The sequence below is a fragment of the Carcharodon carcharias genome, chromosome 10, assembly GCF_017639515.1.
Source record: "Carcharodon carcharias isolate sCarCar2 chromosome 10, sCarCar2.pri, whole genome shotgun sequence".
Lineage (NCBI taxonomy): Eukaryota > Metazoa > Chordata > Chondrichthyes > Lamniformes > Lamnidae > Carcharodon > Carcharodon carcharias.
The window spans coordinates 34,770,730-34,790,448 of NC_054476.1; the positions used below are offsets into that span (position 1 = coordinate 34,770,730).

At 45.4% G+C, this 19,719-nt stretch overlaps 1 protein-coding gene across 15 annotated transcripts in view; it reads left to right on the forward strand.

The window, feature by feature from the left end:
• Positions 1–19,719, forward strand: part of LOC121283058 (liprin-beta-2-like) — a 312,826-nt gene that overhangs the window by 279,197 nt on the left and 13,910 nt on the right. For 14 of the 15 annotated variants that reach the window (XM_041197066.1, XM_041197067.1, XM_041197065.1 and 11 more), the window contains 9 exons: positions 567–599; positions 4,340–4,481; positions 6,998–7,126; positions 9,209–9,359; positions 9,885–9,996; positions 13,996–14,084; positions 17,447–17,569; positions 18,376–18,501; positions 19,135–19,323. In XM_041197066.1, the coding sequence (XP_041053000.1) occupies positions 567–599; positions 4,340–4,481; positions 6,998–7,126; positions 9,209–9,359; positions 9,885–9,996; positions 13,996–14,084; positions 17,447–17,569; positions 18,376–18,501; positions 19,135–19,323 (1,094 nt within the window). The remainder of the gene's footprint in view (positions 1–566; positions 600–4,339; positions 4,482–6,997; positions 7,127–9,208; positions 9,360–9,884; positions 9,997–13,995; positions 14,085–17,446; positions 17,570–18,375; positions 18,502–19,134; positions 19,324–19,719) is intronic. The other variant, XM_041197069.1, reaches the window with a different exon arrangement.

A 19,719-nucleotide genomic window follows, 5' to 3' on the forward strand; every position in this document is an offset into this window, starting at 1 on the left:
CCCTATCCCCAGACTCTGCCCCCCAGGCGCTTCATCCACCCTCCCTGCCGCGCTAGTTCCATAAAAAGAAGGCGCAGCTTCATGTCCCCCCGACGCTGCTGCCCTGCACTGCAAGGACTCTGGAGCTGCTCCGCTGCACATTCCTCACCAACCTGGGGTGGAAAATAAGATGCGAAGTGTGCAGCTTCCGACCAGGGTAAGTAAAAAAAAAAAAGGAGCGGAGTGGCAATCCGACGATGATTGTCACTCCACAGAAGTTCTGGCCTAATGCATGTAAAAGTGCAGAATTGGTAAATAAAGATGTAATTTTTTTTTTGGCTGTAAGTGCAGGCTAATTGGCCAGAAATGAAACCAAGCACCTGACTGGTCATCCTTTGCTGTTACTGGGCTACGGTTTTAGACGTTTTATCCTGTGATTTACTGGCTCTGTTGTTGCTTGTTTGTTTTGTTTTGCATGGGTTTTGCTGCTTCCGTTTGTTTTGCCATTTTTTAACTCTCCCTCTCTGCCGCAAATCTTCTTCCTTTCACCTCTACACGTGGCTTGCTACTTTTCGGGACGGTTGAAGATCGCGGCAGGAGTGCCAGCGCTCCAACTTTAGGTACTGTACTGTGTGACCGCAGCTCACTACTTGAAAGGTTTCCACTTTTTGTTTTCTAGTCAATATGACATGTTAGATATTCGAGATTCTGTTGCAGTGGAAGTGATGCTAGTGTCTGCAATTGGAGAATTAGGGACACTTCTCAGACCTGAGTTGGACATAGGTACGCCTGTACCCTAGCGTGTACCAAGTCCTGTTCAGCCAACAACCCTGTGCTTGCTGATCCACATTGGATCTCAGTCCCCGAATGCCTCAGTTTTAAAATTCTCATCCTTGATTTTAGATCACTCCATGGCTTCCTAGCCCTATCTCTGTAACCGCCTGCAGCTCTCTGGCCTTCCAAGATTTCTCTACTCCTCCAATTCTGGCCTCCTGTTTATACCCCATTGCGTTTTCCCCACATTTGCTGGTCGTGCCTTCAGCCGTCTAGGCCCTATGCTCTAGAATTCCCAACCTAAACCCCCCCTATCCCTCTCTTTCTCCTTTAAGATGATCCCTAAAATCTCCCTCTTTGACCAAGCTTTTGGTCACCTGTCCTAATGTCTCCTTTATTGGCTCAATCTCATTTTTTTTGCTTGATTACACTCCAGGGAAGCATCCTGAGATTTTTTTTATGTCAAAGTTGCTACATAAATGCAATTTGTTGTTGCTCTTCCTGGATATTGGTGAGTCACTGGAGATGTGACTGGAGTTTTGTTTTCATTGGAGCCTGAGTGACAAGAGAAGAGGGAACCATTGGCAGTCAGCTGTGCACACAGCCCTGACCACTAGCTATTGCAGTGTATCTGCCTAAACTGTTTGGCGTAGCTCGGTTAGTCCCTCCACTGATTTCTTGTTCAGATACACGTGGCTGTTTGGAGACCTGAGAATCCATAGCTTTGCCAATTTGGACATCAGCCAGGAATAACTCACCAATGTTAATTTATCTTCTGATGAGCGTGCAGGCAGCTCTCAAGATGTTGGATCCAAACTGTATTCTTTCTTTTCCAAATATACATATTGGCCGCATGCACTGTCATACATCACCCCTCTATTTAGATAGGCTGCCGGTGTAAGCTTTAATTTCACACTGTGAACTGTTCCCTAAAAGCAAGTTACTTGTGACTCAAATTTTTTTTGAAAACACATTTTCACTGTCGGATTGCTCACACACACTGAAGCAACGTCCGCTGTTACTTTCAAGCTTGTTTAAGGACGTGAAGTAGACAATTGAACTAAATTGGGTAGATTATTAAAGTTAATGGGGAGTGAGCAGTAGAGCTGAATTAAACTGGGTGGGATATTAAAGGGATTGGGGGAGTGACCAGGAAAATAGGATTAGATTGGATAGGGTATTAAAGGGTATGGGGAGTGAGCAGAGCAATAGGTTTAGGCTAGCTGACTTGTGGTCAAGATTCATCAAGATTGGACAGACTGGGCAGCCTGTTTATAGGTTAGAACAGCTTTTAACTGATATTTCTGACAGTACTGGATGAGCAGAGATTTCCTCCAACTAAGTAACATGAAGACTGAAGCTATTGACTTTGTCCCCAGTACAAGTTCCGTTCCCCAACCATTGACTCCATCCATCTCCCTAGCAATTGTCTGAGAGTCAGACTGTTTGTTACCTTGTGTCATATTTGACCCTGAGATGAGCTTTTGACCACATTTCGGCACCAACACTAAGACCAACTATCTCTATAATATCAGCCGACTTCACCCTTGCCCCATCTGTTGTTAAAAACCTCATCTATGTCTTTACTATCTCTAGACTTGGCTCTTCCAATGCGCTCCTGGCTGGCCTTCCATCTTCCACCATCCACCAATAGATTGGAGAGGTTGGGACTGTTCTCCTTGGAGAGAAGAAGGCTGAGAGGAGATTTGATAGAGATGCTCAAAATCATGAGGGGGCTGGACAGAGTAGATAGGGAGAAGCTGTTCCCACTTGTAAAAGGATCAAGAACAAGAGGGTACAGATTTAAAGTGATTTGCAAAAGAAACAAGTGTGACATGAGAAGAAACATTTTCACACAACGAGCGGTTCGAATCTGGAATGCACTGCCTGGAAGTGTGGTGGAGGCAGGTTCAATTGAGGCATTCAAGGGGACATGAGATGATTATTTGAATAAAAACAATGTGCAAGGGTATGGGAAAAGCCAGGGTAATGGCACTAGGTCATAATGTTCATTTGGAGAGCCAGTGCAGGCATGATGAACCTTATGGCCGCCTCCTGTGCCATTAAGATTCTTTGAATTTAAACTCAACTAAAACTCTGCTGCCCTGTATCCTAAGTTGCTCCAGATCCTGTTCTCCCATCACACTGCTGACTTCCATTGGCTCGTTCGAACATGTGAACATACGAATTAGGAGCAGGAGTCGGCTACTCAGCCCCTCGAACCTGCTCTGCCATTCAATAAGATCATGGCTGGTCTGAATGTAACCTCAACCCCACATTCCTGCCTACCCCCAATAACCTTTCACCCCCTTGTTAATCAAGAATCTATCTTGCTCTGCCTTAAAAATATTCAAGGACTCGGCTTTCACAGCTTTTTGAGGAAGAGTTCCAAACACACACGCTCTGAGAAAAAATTTCTCCTCATGTATGTCTTAAATGAGTGACCCCTTATTTTTAAACAGTGACCCCTAGTTCTAGATCCTCCCACAAGAGGAAACATCCTCTCCACATCCACCTTGTCAAGACCCTTCATGATCTTAAAGGTTTCAATGAAGTTACCTCTTACTCATCTAAATTCCAGTGGGTACAAGCCCAACCCGTCCAACCTTTCCTCATAAGACAACCAGCCCATTCCTGGTATTAGTCCTGATTAAGCAGCACCTCAATTTTAAAATTCTCATCCTCATTTCCAAATCCACCCATGGTCTCGTCCCTCTGTAATCTCCTCCATCCCCACAACCCTCCGAAATATCCATGCTCCTCTAATTCTGGCCTCATAAGCATCCCCAATTTTAAGTGCTCCACCATTGGCGGCCATGTTTTCAGCTGCCTTGGCTTTAAGCTCTGGAATTTCCTCCCTATATCTTTCTGTCTCACTTTCCTCCTTTTAGGCACTCCTTAAAACCTAGCTTTCGTTCACCGGCCCTATTATGTCCTCGTGAGGTTCCGCTGTCAAATTTTGTTTGATAATGCTCCTGTGAAATGCCTTGGGTTGTTTTACTACATTAAAGAACTTATATAAATGCACATTATTGTTTATTTATGTAAAGACTACGTTTCTAACAATGTCATGGAAGCTTGCAAAAGCTTGGTCACTGGTCTAAAGAGAGTAGGAGACATCAGCTATGCAGCATAGCAGCCCACTCAGGTTTCCATGTACTGGCCAATCACACGATTTTTAAATAACCGTGCCAATCCACCAATATTGTATTCGCATGAGAGGCTTAACATCTCATCAGAAAGACAGCACCCCTGACAGTGCAGCACTCTCTCAGTACTGCACTGGGAGCATCAGCCTAGAATTTGTGTTCAGTTCTCTGGTATGGGGTGTGAACCCATGACCTTCTGACTCAGAGGCGAGAGTACTACCCGCTGAGCCATAGCTGACACACAATCAGCAGAGGCATGTAGTGAGAATTCATTAAATGTGCACCCATTAATCTCAATTTCTATAACCTCACTCTGCTGTTGTGTCTCAGATGAGATTGTTACTGGGTAATAGAATAGCTGTTTAGATGCAAAGCAGGTGAATTTAAGTTTGTATTTGGCTTTATCCATGTAATTCACTCAATGTTTTCCACATTAGGAGAGACTGAGAGAAGTGCCGACTCCACCTTTAGCTCGCCTGAACTTTCACCTCTGTCCTCGACCACAGAAGCTGACCAATTTCTTTCGATTTCCCCTGAGAACAAAAAGAGCAGCAAAGGTCTCAAGAAATTCCTGGGAAAGTGAGTCAACTAATTCTCAAATGTTTCCACTGTGCAGGATGGTTGCAGTTTGACTCCTGCGTGATGCCTTTAGCTCCCTGATAACGGAGCCCTTCACCTCCAGTGACAAAATGATGGATGTAAATATATTAGCACACAGATTAATTATGGTTATTTGTTAACAGTTCTTTCAAAGTGAATATAAAGTGATTTGTCATCTTTGTTCTTGCTTTGTGGAGGCTGCTGATGAGGCAGCATTAGTTGACCATCCCTGGAATACAAAGCATTTAGCTTTGAGTATTATGATGAAGGTATTGATGGGGTAAATGGAGAAAGACTGTCTTCTAATTAGAGCATCACTCGCGCAAGACTTTCACTGAAGCATACAGCACAAGGAGGCCGTTCAGCCCATCATGCCTGTGCTGCCTCTTTGAAAGAGTTATTCAGTTAGTCCCACTCCCCTGCCTTTTCCCCATAGATCAGCGAGGTTTTCCTTTTGAGTATTCCCCCAATTTCCCTTTTAAAAATATTAATGAATTTGCTGCTTCTGCCCTTCAGGCTGCATGTTGCAGATCATAATTGCTTGCTGTGTTAAAAAAAATTCTCCTCACCTCTGATTCTTTTGCCCCTTACCTGAAATCTGTGCCCTCTGCTTACTAAGCTGACGCTTAGTAAAGGGAGAAGAATATGGCGAGGGGGATGCACCAAATATCATTGTTTGTAACATGACGCCTTGGGCTATTGTACTTACCTATTCCAAGGCTTGAGAACAAAAATCAAGGCTGGATACCCTGTTGCAATACAGAGGGAAGGCTGCACTGTTGGAGGTGCTATCTTTCAGATCAGTTGTTAAATTGAGCCACTGATTGCCTTCTCGCTGTGATTTACTCTGCTGTCATACCTGTGAGATTTAATTCATCAGAATCTAACACCCAGATTCAGTTGCCACCTAGTCATACTTTCCATCTCCAAGGTGGGTATGCAAGGGTCAGTCATGCCTCAAAATTTTTGTTTGGGTGCTGGATTAAAAGAAAAAGTTGTATTTATATAGAACCTTTCTTTACCTCAGGACATCCCAAAGTGCTTTACAGTGCTTTACAATGAAGTATAGTCACTGTTGTAATGTAAGAAGCACAGCAAGCTCCCATGCACAATAATGTGCTAATGCCCAAGATAATCTTTTAGATGTTTGTTGAGGGATAAATATTAACCAAGACACCAAGGAGAACTCCCCTGCTTCTCTTCAAACAGTATCTTTTATGTATCATCTGAGATGGCAGACGGGGCTTGCCAGTTTAACATTTCATCTGAAAGATGGCACCACCAACAGTGCAGCATTCCCTCGATACTGCACTGGGGTGTAAGGGAGATGTTGAGACCCAAGCTAACTCCTAAATGAAGTGGAATGAGTCTCCCCTCTCCTCCTGAGAATCTCACCCTGCTTTACCCCAGTACCAGGTCAGGTCCTGTCTTCAGATTTAAAGTGTCTTTACATTGGGTCTGTCCAGCTGGAGAAATAAAGACGTGTTAACATCACCCACCATTATTAATGCAGATAATAATGCAGATATTAGTCCAGCAAGTTCAGGGGATGAAGAGATATAGTGTGAGCTGTGAATCTCCAGAATTTGCTGATTGATTTACACCGTTCCACTGTCCGTTTCACACAAACAACATTTTGGCTTGGTCTCCCTGTTATTTTTAACTTGCTGAATTTGCTTCTTAGTTGCCTATCAAACTTGCTGCTAAAAGTTAAAAGTGTTTAAGTACCCTTTTAACAATGTTACAATTGTTAGTACAATGTCAGTCAAACTCTGGCGCAGAAAGAGAACAGTTTAAACTGTTCAATCTTATTCCTGTAGGTAGGAAATGGTTATTAGAGATTTTTAAAAGTTTATTTTTTCTTTTTTTTTCTCCCTCTCTTAATTCAATCTATTTTTTCCTCTCTCTTTCTCTGAGAGTGGAATTTTACGCTGGCGAGATTTTACAGTCCCGCCGAAGTTGATGGACTTCTGAATGGTTCACTGCTTTTTACAGCCCCACCCCACCATGACGGGACCATAAAATCCCGCCCTTTATTTCTCTTTCTGGACCTGATTTGTCTCACATTTACCCTCTTCTTTCCAAAGTCCCTTTGCTCCTTTTCAATCCCTAACTCTCATTGGCTAAGGACATAAACTGTTGGTCCCATCATTCACTAGGGTCCCAGATACTCTAATGCCCTCACCATACCGTTATCAACTCACGTTATGACTAAGTTAAAGAACAAAAAGAAAATTCAAGCAGAAGGGTGTTAGAAACAGTCCAACTAATGCAGCACTCCATGAGATCATGAGATGTCTTGCTCCAGCATGGTCTGAGCGTTATAAACATACCGAAGGAAAACCCCTTTCTACAGCTGTAGCATCAACAAACCAATGGAGGTTTCATTTAGTGTACAAATAGAAACTGTCTCATGTCATTCAGCCCTTCTGTTCACCTACCAAATATTACAGCACAGTCCTTTTGTTTTCTCTTTTCCCTCTTACTTTCTCCAGAATAAGGAGAACCAATTCATCTTCACTTCAGGATGATGATGAAGGCACTTTGGAATTCAGAAGAGGTGGCTTACGAGCAACCGCAGGACCCTGTTTAGCGAGGTCCAAAGATTTGTCAAGCCCGCAGATGTGAGTAGGTCCAAAATTTGCCTGTCTTTGGCATTGCATGCAGCCATCTACACACCAGGAAAAACGGAATGCTTGGGCTGACTTGTCAAGATTGAGATAGAGTGGCTGTATATTTAAAATTGGTGATGGAAAGTGACCAGGGATGTATAGATTAGTTAGCTTAAGGTAAGTGATAGGCAAGATAGTGGAACTTAACTCAAAGATGTAACAGAGAAAATTCTAGAAATCAAAAATATAAAGAATTGATAGCATGGATTTCAAAAGTTAAGGTCTTGCTGGACCAATCTTATTGAATTCTTTGAAGTGGTAACAAAGAAAGTAGACAAGAGCTATGTTGTAGACGTAATATATTTGGATTTTCAAACGGCCTTTGATAAGAGCAGTGTCATGACTAAGGAAAGCACACGTGGAGGCAGGTGACAACAAAATGGATAAGAAGTTGGCTAGAAAGCAGCAGGGGTTTAAAGGAAGTTACTCATTGGCAAATGGTGCGAAGTGGTGTTCCACAAGGACCACTGTTCAACATTTACATCAACAATTTGGATCAGGAATTAGAAAAATAGTTTCAAAATTTGAGCACAATATTAAATCGGGGATTTAGTTAACATGAAGGACTGAGACAAAATATAGGAAGACATTAATAAATTTGCTGAATGGGCATTTAATTGGCAAATGAATTTCAATATAGTTGCGTAAGGTGGTGCAATTTTGTAGAAAGAATAAGGAGGCCCCATACTAATTGGATAATAAGAGTTTGAACGAGGAAGAGGATGAAGAGGTATAGTGTAAGTTGTGAATCTCCAGAATTTGCTGAGTGATTTACATTGTTCCACTGTTTGTTTCACACAAACAGCATCTTGACCTCAATCTCCCTGTTTTTAATAACTTGCTGAATTTGTTCATTAGTTGCCCATTAAACTTGCTGCAGAAAATTAAGTGTTTAAGTACCCTTTTAACAATATTACAATTGTTGGTATAATGTCAATAAAACTCTGGCGCAGAAGGGGAACAGTTTAAACTGTTTAATCTTATTCCTGTAGGTAGGAAATTGTTCTTAGAGATTTTTAACATTTTATATTTTTCTTACCTTTCCTGGGAGTACAGATTCACAAATCACTAAAAGGCAAGATGCAGGTTAATAAGGTCACTTTCAAAGTAGGGAAGTTATGTCAAACTTGTATAAGTGTCTTCATTATACCATACCTAGAATGCTGAGCATAGTACTAGTCTCCATATTATAAAAGGATATAGAAGCACTGGAGAAAGTGCAAGTATGATTTACGAGGATGACACCAAAACTAGTTTATAACTATCAGAGAAGACTCAACAGGCTGGGAATCTTTTCTCTAGAAAAGAGAAAACTAAGGGGTGACTTGATAGAGGTCTTTAAGATTGCGAAGGTGTTTGATCAGATACATATTGGGAAGGTGTTTCCACTCATGAGGGAGACCAATATAGACCAAATATCAAATAGTCACTAATAAACCAAATAGGGAATTCAGAAGAAACTTCTTCACCCAGAGTGTGGTGAAAATGTGCAACTCACTACCACAAGGAGTGGTTCAGGTGAATAGCATAGTTGCATTTAAGGAAAAGCAAGATTAGTTCATGAGGGACAAAGGAATAGAAGAATATATTGATTAGGTAAGATGAAGAAGGATGGGAGAAAGCTTGTGTGGAGCATAAACGATTACATAGGCCAGTTGGGCAGAATGACCTGTTACTATGCTGTAAATTCTATGTAACTCCCTGTGAGCTACACACCAAGAAGAGGGAGGGTAGTGTCCGGCCCCACATTCCAAATATTAGGTAGGAAAACTTGCATCCTTGCGATGTGTTTTGTTGAGGAAATTGCTGACAATGCACCCAACTAATGTATGGATAATGGTTCCCCCATCCCCACCCCCGCCCAAGGGCAAGTCTCTGTGGAATGGTGGTTGAGTGGTCAGGCCTAGGGGCAGCAAGGTAAAACAAGACCTCTTTCATTGTCTTACAAAAGGTTAAATGGCCTGTGTCTGTGCAAGCACATTTCATGTTTATATGATTCTGCCTTAAAAGCTTCTGATGACACACATTTTTCAGAGACCCAAATGCACCTTTCTCTCAGTGGACGACTGAACAGGTCTGCACTTGGCTCCAGGACTGTGGTCTTGGTCAGTATGTGGCTTTGGCCAGGCAATGGGTCACTTCTGGACAGACGCTGTTATCGGCAACACCTCAGGAACTTGAGAAGGTAAATTTACCCCATAATCTGTGGTAAGCTAAAGAAATACTAACTTTATTGCACAAAAAGGCAGATCTAGGTCAAAAGGTTCTGGGTTCAAGTCCCACTCCAGAGATTTGAACACATAATCTTGGCTGACATTCCACTGCAGCACTGAGGAAGTCAGTGGTTCCCTCATTCAGATGCATTAAACTAAAACCCTGTCTGCCACCTCCGGTAGATGCCAAAATAAATCCACAGCTCTATCTCAAAGAAGAGCAAGGGAATTCTCCCTGGTGTCCTGGCCAATATTTATCCCTCAATCAACATCCCTAAAACAGATGATCTGATCATATTACATTGCTGTTTGTGGGAACTTGCTGTGCGCAAATTGGCAGCCATATTTCTTACATTACGTCAGTGACTACATTTCAAAAAGCATTTCATTGTATATAAGGAGCTTTGGGACATCCTGAGGTCATGAAAGGCCATGACATGGAAGTTCTTTTCTTTTAAACTTTTGAATAAGCTTTGTTTTGATAATTTTGGATGCAGGAGCTAGGAATCAAACACCCACTGCACAGGAAAAAGATCCAGGTGCTGCAGAAGGCAGTCAGCAATGGACAGAACGACAGTCCAGGGAAGCTGGACCATATCTGGGTCACACGTAAGTACGGTCATGAGGTGACAATGTCTGATCAAAGTTCACAGGGTAGAGTTTTCGCTTTGGGTGCAATCACCAATCGTGCCACAAATTGCATCCAAAATAGAAAGATGTGAAGGCTTTAGAGAAGGTGCCAAAAATATTTATGTGAATGGTTCCAGGGCTGAGGGACTTCAGTTACATGGATAGATTGGAGATACTGGGGTTTTACTCCTTAAAGAGAAGTTTGAGAGGTGATTTGCTGGAGGTGTTCAAAATCATGAGGGGTCTGGACAGAGTAGACGGAGAGAAATTGTTCCCAGTGGTGGAAGGCAAAAGAATCGAAGAGAACATGAGGAAGAACATTTTTACTCAGCAAGTGGTTAGGATCTAGAATGCAGTACCTGAGAGTGTGGCGGGGGCAGATTCCATCTTGGCTTATAAAAGAGAACTGGGCTAAGCACCTGAAGGAAAAACACTGCAGGGTAGAGAAATGGCAGGGAAGTGGGACGAGCTAAGTTGCTCGTGCTGAGAGCCACCCTGGCTCGGTGCGCTAAATGGCCTCCTCCTTTGTTGTAACTGTCCTATGATTCTATTAAAAAGGCACTAGTTTTGAGAAGCATGTTGTTCTTAAGTTTCCAAAGAAACACTCATATTGCTGAATGCAAAATCTGCCATGAAAAGGTGCAAGCCAGCACCATTTTAGAAGGTAGCGTTTTGAAAAACATTACTTTAAGCAATTGTCCATGATATATTTAAGAGTGATACTTGGTGCAGTTTGATTAATACAGCAAAAAATGAGTTTATCACAAAAAAATTAGCATTTTCCATCGCAGTATTAGTCCACCACCCGTGAGCAATCTGATTTAAACCATTGAAAATGACTTCTAAAAAACATGCCAAAACATTTGCTTTAGGTAGAAGTGCAGTCATTAGCTTCTTAGTAAAGTCAAAAAGAATTATGTTCAAATGCTTTTAGAATATATCTATTAATCTCCCTGTACCCAAAAGAAGCAGTTTAATTTTACAAGTATTCTTGAAGATTCATAAATGAGTGCAATTAGTGAAAACTCGTCAATCTGGGGGTGTGGCCTGTTTTGTGGGCAGGTCCAGCTTTCAGAAAGAGGTTTTTTGAACTAGTGTAAAAGAACAGGGAGACTGAGTTTATGCTGGACATAATTTACATTTAAAATCCCATGATTTTTTGTGTTGGTTTCATCGATTTCAGCTGAATTGCATTAAAAAAACCAATGCAACACAGTGGACTCTATATTATAGAGCACAGAAACAGGCCATTCAGTCCAACCAGCCCATGCCAGCGTTTATGCTGCATTCAAGCCTTCCTCATCTATTAGTATAACCTCTATTCCTTTCTTCACCATTTTTGGTCTAGCTTCCCCTTAAAAGCTTCTATACCATTTGCTTCAATCACCCCCTGTGGAAGCAAACTCCACATTCTCACCACTCAGTAAAGAAATTTCTCCTGAATTCCCTATTGGATTTCTTGGTGACTATAGTATATTGATGGCTTCTAATTTTGCTCTTTCCTACAAGTGAAAGCATTCTGTCTATCTACTTCAGCAAAATTTTTCATAGTTTTGAAAAAAACATGCAGAGCCATTTGCTTTAGATTAGAGTACAGCTGCCTTTTATCAAGAGAAAAGCTGTTCATATTTTCCTGGTGGATATCATTGAGAATTTTTTTTTGCACTTTCTCTTGTGCCCCTTCATCCTTTTTCATAATATGACAACCAGTACTCCAAGTGTGGTCTAACCAAAGGTTAGCAGAATTTCTCTATTTTTCAATTCAATTCCTCTAGAAATGAACCCTAGTGCTTGTTTTGCTTTTGTTATGGTCTTATTAACTTGTGTCGCAGTGACTGGCGCATTTGTACCCCCTGGTGCCTTGGTTCCTCTTTGCTATGAACAATTACAGGAGCTAACATTTCCGTTTTTAATGGTCATGTTAACCTATTCCGGTTTGACTCCTGGAGAATCACACACAACGGAATCAATCATCAGTGCTTGAGCATTTGAAGCAATGGGAGGCTTAATGCATATGTGTGACATGCTAGAGGAAGGGGATAAATGTACAAACTGTGAAGAAGCAATTCAAAGTGGGAAGGGGTTCATTGAACACCAGCAGTGATCAGTTAGGATAAATAGCCTGTGGGTTTATGTGAAGTACAACTGCTCTAGCATTCACAAGTGAACTTTGCCAAATAGAGAAGTCCTTTAAAACAACTGACTGGCTTGCTGGGCTACTCGAAAAGCCAACCACATTGCAGCGGGTCTGGAGTCAATTATAGAACAGACCGGATAAGGTCAGCAGACTTCCTTCTTTCAAGAACATTAGCGAGCCATTACAAAAATCCTGTAATTTTGTGGCCACCATAACTGATACAAGCTTTTTATTCCAGAGTTATTTCATTAACTGGATTTAAATTCCCAGCAGCTGTGCTGGTATTTGAACTCATGTCTCTGGATCATTCACCCAAGTCTCCGGATCACTAATGCACAAAACCACTGTGCTACTTTTCCCCAGGTCATACTGCACCCAGGCTGAATTAAATCCTGTGGTATCTGTTGTTACTTGCCTCATTTAAATACAGGTCCACCATCCTGTCCAGCTACTATAGGAATTTCTCCTCTGTCAACAGGAGGCTAGGAATCGTGTGATGCATAACTCACCTCCTGACTCTCCAAAGCCTGTCCACCATCTAAAAGGCACAAGTCAGGAGTGTGATGGAATACTTGCCTGGATGAGTGCAGCTCCAACAATACTCAAGAAGCTGGACACCGTCCAGGACAAAGCAGCCCGCTTGGTTGGCACGACATCCGCAAACATTCACTCCCTCCACCACCAACGCACAGTAGCAGCAGTGTGTACCATCTACAAACAGGAATTCACCAAGGCTCCTTCGACAGAATCTTCCAAACCCCCAACCCCACCATCTAGAAGGACATGGGCAGCAGATAGATGGGAACACCACCACCTGGAAGTTCCCATCCAAGTCACTCACTATCTTGACTGTCGCTGGGTCAAAATCCCAGAGCGCCCTTCCTAACAGTATTGTGGGTGTACCTACATGACATGGACTGCAGCAGTTCAAGAAGGCAGCTCACCACCACTTCCTCAAGGGCAACTAGGGATGGGCAATAAATGCTGGCCCAGCCAGTGAAGCCCACATCCCCTGAATGAATTTTTAAAAAATCTTGGGGGTGAAATATGTCCAGGGCGAAAACGCAAAGTGGGCAGAAGTGCATCAGCCCCCTCTACATGTCCGGTTGAGCAGAAATGAATGTCGGCCGGAGGTGTAATTTGGGCATCCTGTTCGATGTTACTTATTTTAAACCAATAAAAATTTTATGCCCCTCACTCACCTTATATTTTTGTTTAGCTCTTCCATGACCACGGTGACAGTAACCACAGCGACAGTAGTTGTGTTGGACCGAGGCCACCAGGTCTGCTACAAAATTTTGAGCCCTGATGTAGCAGCTCATTAACAAGCAATTAATGGAGGCCAACCCCAAATGGGATTGATTTGCACTTGCACAGAGTTTATATGTCTGAAGTAAGATGTAAGTTTGAAAGTGCCTTCAGTTTAACATGTGGCTTGGGAGAAACCCACCCTACATTGGAGAAGTTTGACACTATGGTCACAGCTTCATTATGCTGCACAGCCAAGTTATCACATTGGATGAAAATAAAATTAGAAAGGGTACAGCTGTGGAATAAAAACCGAAAATGCTGGAAATATCCAGCAGACCTGGTAGCATCTATGGAGCGAGGAACAGAGTTGAAGTTTCAGGTTAATGACCTTTCATCGAAACTGGGAAATGTTGGGGTGGAACAACTTTTCAGCAATGGAGAGGGAGGGAATGAATAAGGTGAGAATGTACGTGTGATTAACTGGTAAAAGGGACAGTAGCGCGAGGCAGCAGAGTTTGGTGTGTGTTGCTTGCGTCAGGCACTCAAACTGCATTAACCTTCTTTCACGCTCTGTCTTGCCTTGTTTTCAGGTTGGCTTGATGACATAGGCTTACCTCAATACAAAGACCAATTCAATGAAGCCAGGGTGGATGGGAGAGTGCTTCAGTACTTGACTGTGGTGAGTTGTCTCACTGGAGTAACTTCTCAGAATTGAATGTTGAATGCTTCAAGCACTTTACAGCTACACTACCTGAAAAGTATCACCTCATAATGTGTGAAGTGTAATGCTATGATTCTTAAAACCTACTTCTTTGAATAGGCTTTTGGTCATCTGTCTTAATGTCTAGGTACGTGGCTCAGAGTCAAATTTTGTTTGACATTCGCTCCTGTGCCGTGCCTTTGCCTTATGAATTCAAGTTGTTTTTCTATCCCCTTCAAGGATTTTGGAAGTTACTATTGAATCTGCTTCCATCATCCTTTAGGCAGCACATTCCAGATCACAACAGCTGTGTAAAAACATTTCTTCTCAGCTCCCCTCTGGTTCTTATGCCAATGATCTTAAATCTGTGTCTTCTGGTTACCGATTCTATACCAGTGGCAGCCAGAGGTGGATTTACATTAAAGCACACCGCACCATAGCACAGGCCCCCAAACGACAGGGGGAGGCCCAAAAATGATGAGTGAGTGCTGAACTGTTTAAAATGTCGTCTTTCAGATGAGATGTCAAACTGTCTGCTTGGCTCTATACAAAAAAAATCTCCTGGCAGCTCTCCCACTGTGTTCACTGAAGACGTGGAGAAGGTTCCCTTCTATCGAGAGCCCGACACGTCCAGAGCCCCCTCCACAGCAGCAGCATTGCCACTACCTGAACCAACACGGAAAGCTCAGCACTTGGCAGATTGGGGGTGGCTGGCCGGGGCAGCCCCTTTCATTCAGTGTGAATGCTGAGCCAGGAAAGCTTTGCCTGCGCAGGCACACAAACTGCCTGTGGGGGAAGGAGGCTGGGATCCAGACAGTGCCTGGAACTGGAACCTCGGAATAAATGGGCTACTCATTTCCCTGGATTGACCCTCTGACAGTGCAGCACCCCCTTGGCCCTGCCCCTCTGACAGTGCTGCGCCCCCTCGGCCCCCTCCCTCTGACAGTGCTGCACCCCCTCAGCCCCCTCCCTCTGACAGTGCAGCACCCCCTTGGCCCTGCCCCTCTGACAGTGCTGCGCCCCCTCGGCCCCCTCCCTCTGACAGTGCTGCACCCCCTCAGCCCCCTCCCTCTGACAGTGCTGCACCCTCTCGGCCCCCTCCCTCTGACAGTGCTGCGCCCCCTCAGCCCCCTCCCTCTGCCAGTGCTGCACCCTGTCGGCCCCCTCCCTCTGCCAGTGCTGCACCCCCTCAGCCCCCTCCCTCTGACAGTGCTGCACCCCCTCGGCCCCCTCCCTCTGACAGTGCTGCAACCCCTCGGCCCCCTCCCTCTGACAGTGCTGCGCCCCCTCGGCCCCCTCCCTCTGACAGTGCTGCGCCCCCTCGGCCCCCTCCCTCTGACAGTGCTGCACCCCCTCAGCCCCCTCCCTCTGACAGTGCTGCACCCCCTCGGCCCCCTCCCTCTGACAGTGCTGCAACCCCTCGGCCCCCTCCCTCTGACAGTGCTGCGCCCCCTCCCTCTGACAGTGCTGCGCCCCCTCGGCCCCCTCCCTCTGACAGTGCTGCGCCCCCTCCCTCTGACAGTGCTGCGCCCCCTCAGCCCCCTCCCTTTGCCAGTGCTGCACCCTGTCGGCCCCCTCCCTCTGACAGTGCTGCACCCCCTCAGCCCCCTCCCTCTGACAGTGCTGCACCCCCTCGGCCCCCTCCCTCTGACAGTGCTGCAACCCCTCGGCCCCCTCCCTCTGCCAGTGCTGCGCCCCCTCAGCCCCCTCCCTCTGCCAGTGCTGCACCCTGTCGGCCCCCTCCCTCTGACAGTGCTGCACCCCCTCAGCCCCCTCCCTCTGACAGTGCTGCACCCCCTCAGCCCCCTCCCTCTGACAGTGCTGCAACCCCTCGGCCCCCTCCCTCTGACATTGCTGTACCCCCTCGGCCCCCTCCCTCTGACAGTGCTGCAACCCCTCGGCCCCCTCCCTCTGACAGTGCTGCACCCCCTCAGCCCCCTCCCTCTGACAGTGCTGCACCCCCTTGGCCCCCTCCCTCTGACAGTGCTGCAACCCCTCGGCCCCCTCCCTCTGACAGTGCTGCGCCCCCTCCCTCTGACAGTGCTGCGCCCCCTCGGCCCCCTCCCTCTGACAGTGCTGCGCCCCCTTGGCCCCCTCCCTCTGACAGTGCTGCACTCTCTCGGCCCCCTCCCTCTGACAGTGCTGCACCCTCTCGGCCCCCTCCCTCTGACAGTTCTGCGCCCCCTCGGCCCCCTCCCTCTGACAGTGCTGCGCCCCCTCGGCCCCCTCCCTCTGACAGTGCTGCACCCCCTCGGCCCCCTCCCTCTGACAGTGCTGCACCCCCTCGGCCCCCTCCCTCTGACAGTGCTGCACCCCCTCGGCCCCCTCCCTCTGACAGTGCTGCACCCCCTCGGCCCCCTCCCTCTGACAGTGCTGCACCCCCTCGGCCCCCTCTGTCTGAAAGTGCTGCACCCCCTTGGCTCCCTCCCTCTGACAGTGCAGCATTAATGTACAATGCACTAACTGATTGCGCCATGAGAGCAAAGCAGCGCTCATTTGCATACATGTTTTAAGTTGTGTCATCTCATTAGAGGCACCAAAGTTATCTCAACTGAGTGGTGAGAACGGAGGTTATATGATAGTGTGCAGAAGTTGTTACGTGACTGCAAAAGTAACCTATGCTCCGTAGTTGTGGGTTGTGTCTGGGGTAGGGGGGCCAAAAAGACGCTGAGCACAGGGCCCCACTAACTGTAAATCCACCACTAGTGGCAACCAGTTATTTACTCTATCAAAACCCTTCATAATTTCAAACGGTTAAATTAAATACCCCCTTTATCTTCTCTGCTCTGAGGAGAATAGCCCCAGCTTCTCCATAAAAGTCTTTCATTCCTGGTTATCATTCCACACCCTCTGCACCCTCTTCAAGGCCTTGATATCTATCCTGTTGTGTGATGCCCAGAATTGGAGAGCCAATGGAGACCCACCTAGTGACTTCAAGGTTTGGCATAACATCCTTGCTTTTGCAACCTCTGCCAAGGATCCGGTATGTTATTAATAGCCTTCTCAACTTGCCCTATCGCCTTCAAGCACTTGTGTGTGTAGGCCCATGTAGACGTGTCAAGCCATAAAAGCCATAACAATGAAGGAAAACTTAAAAAGAACTCCCTTTGGGAACCCATGTAATGGTTAGTCTCTGATCCTTCTCACACGGTGCTTGACAGGAGTGTATCAGCAACAGGCCATTGTGGAGTTTGTTCCCTAAAATAAACTGAGAGTCGGAAGGTGAGCAAGCTAACCAAACTCTGTCCATATTAGTAAGGTTGAAGTTGGACCGAGCCTGTCGTGTGAACATGCAGTCAGGCAGGAAGATCTGACCAAAGAGTTCTCTCTTTCTTTTGCAGAATGACCTCTTGTTTCTAAAAGTTACCAGCCAGCTGCACCATCTGAGTATCAAGTGTGCCATTCATGTGCTACATGCCAACAAGTTCCACCCCAACTGTCTTCGACGTAGGCCTTCCGATGAGGTAAGGAGGCTTCCATTCTCAGCCGATAGTGAGACGCACTAGCTGTTGATTGAAGGACAAAGGGTGGACAGAGGCCTTGGAGGAAAGCATCATCTAGGCGGACAATCTGGGTGGGAGAATAGCATATTGGTTCTCAGATGTGTCAGATGGTCCCATCCATCTTAAGTGCAATCTGGTGGGGTTGCTCCAATCTACCCTCACCAGGGTTGACTCTTCACACTTCCCCACCCACCCTGCTTCCAGATGATTGACTCAGCCATGGTTCAGTGGGTAGCACACTCACCTCTCTAGAAGGTCATGGGTTGGAGTTCCACTCCAGAGACTTGAGCACAAAATCTAGGACATGCACTCCCAGAGCAGTACTGAGAGAGTACTGCACTGTCAGAGGTGCTGTCTTTCAGGTGAGACATGAGACCTCATCAGACTGAGACCCCATCTATCCTCTCAGGTGGACGCATAAGGTCCCAGGGCCACTATTTCGAAGGAATGGCACATGAGTTCTCCCCGGAATCTTGGCCAGTATTTTCCCTCAACCAAAATCCAAAAACATATTATCGCTCTGATGTTTGTGGGACCTTGCTGTGCACGTATTGGCTGTGGTGATATCAGGCTTTCTGGTACTATTGTCTTCTCCAGCAACCCCCTTCTCCTCACCCTTGGTTCTGTTATCAGCACTTACTTTTTAAACAAACTTTTATCTTGTGAAAGAGGGCAAGCTCTTGAAGTTCTCAGGAATTGTTCGGAGAAAATTACCTTTTAAGATTCTAACAACGCGACATTTAAAAAAAATTTTGTTTTGTGATCAGAATCACACCTCTCCATCCGATGTGGTCCAGTGGTCAAACCATCGCGTGATGGAATGGCTGAGGTCGGTGGATCTCGCGGAATATGCACCAAACCTTCGAGGGAGCGGCGTACATGGTGGTCTTGTTGTAAGTGCGTCAGTTCAAATAGCTCCCTCATTGTCAGAGGCAAATAATGTACACTGTTCTTTTTAGACATTAGTTCAGAACAATAGCAACCTTATATTTATATGGTACCTTTCAAATAGCGAAACATCCCAAGGCACTTAACAGGAATGTTATTAGACAAAATTTGACACCAAGCCACATAAGGAGATGTTCAAGCTTAGTGTCAAAGCTTGATCAAAGAAGTAGGTTTTAAGGGGTGTCATAACAGACGATGAGAGAGAGGTGGAGAGGTTTAGAAAGGGAATTCCAAAATGTTGGGCCAAGGCAGCTGAAGGCACAGCCACCAATGGCTGAACAATTAAAATTAGGGAAGTGCAAGAGGCCTGAATTAGAGGAGTGCAGATATCTCAGAAGTTTGTGAAGCTGGAGGAGATTACAGAGATGAGGATGGCGGGGCCATGGAGGGATTTGAAAGCAATGATTGGAATTTTAAAATCAAGACTTTGGATAGAGAAATCACATGGGCTGAGTGAAGGGCAGTCAGTATGATTCTGGTAATTGGTATGATGCCAGCATTATCCAATATACCTTCCCTTCTTCCATGCTATGAGTGAAAGACAGAATGTTAACCCATTCCTTTTGTCTTTGGTGTAGATTTTAGAGCCGCGCTTTAACTCTGAAACAATGGCTTTGCTCCTCAATATCCCACCTCAGAAGACGTTACTTCGGCGACACCTGACCACACACTTCAACCTGTTGATTGGCCCAGAGGCTCAACATGAGAAGAGAGAGTTAATCGAGTCAAGCAGTTACACACCCCTGAACACCACAGCGAAAGTGAGGGTAGGTACATAAGGTACATAATCCTGCTCTGCCACACACAGCATCTCACTGGACAGTAGGGTCACCCTCACTGTACAGGACAGGTGTTGTAACCAAATCACTTGATCAAAGGAACAATGGTTCAGTGTAACTAGTTGCTGAGTTTATTTGATTTGCTTCTACTGAGTAAATGAAATTTGTCATGGTTGACTAATTAACTGCCTACGTTCCAAACCCACAACCTCTACTGCCTAGGGCAAGGGCAGCAGATACATGGGAACACTGCCACTTGCAAGTTCCCCTCCAAGCCACTCACCATCCTGACTTGGAACTATATCATCGTTGCTTCACAGTTGTTGGGTCAAAATCCTGGAACTCCCTCTCTGACAGCACTGTGGGTGTACCTACACCTCATGG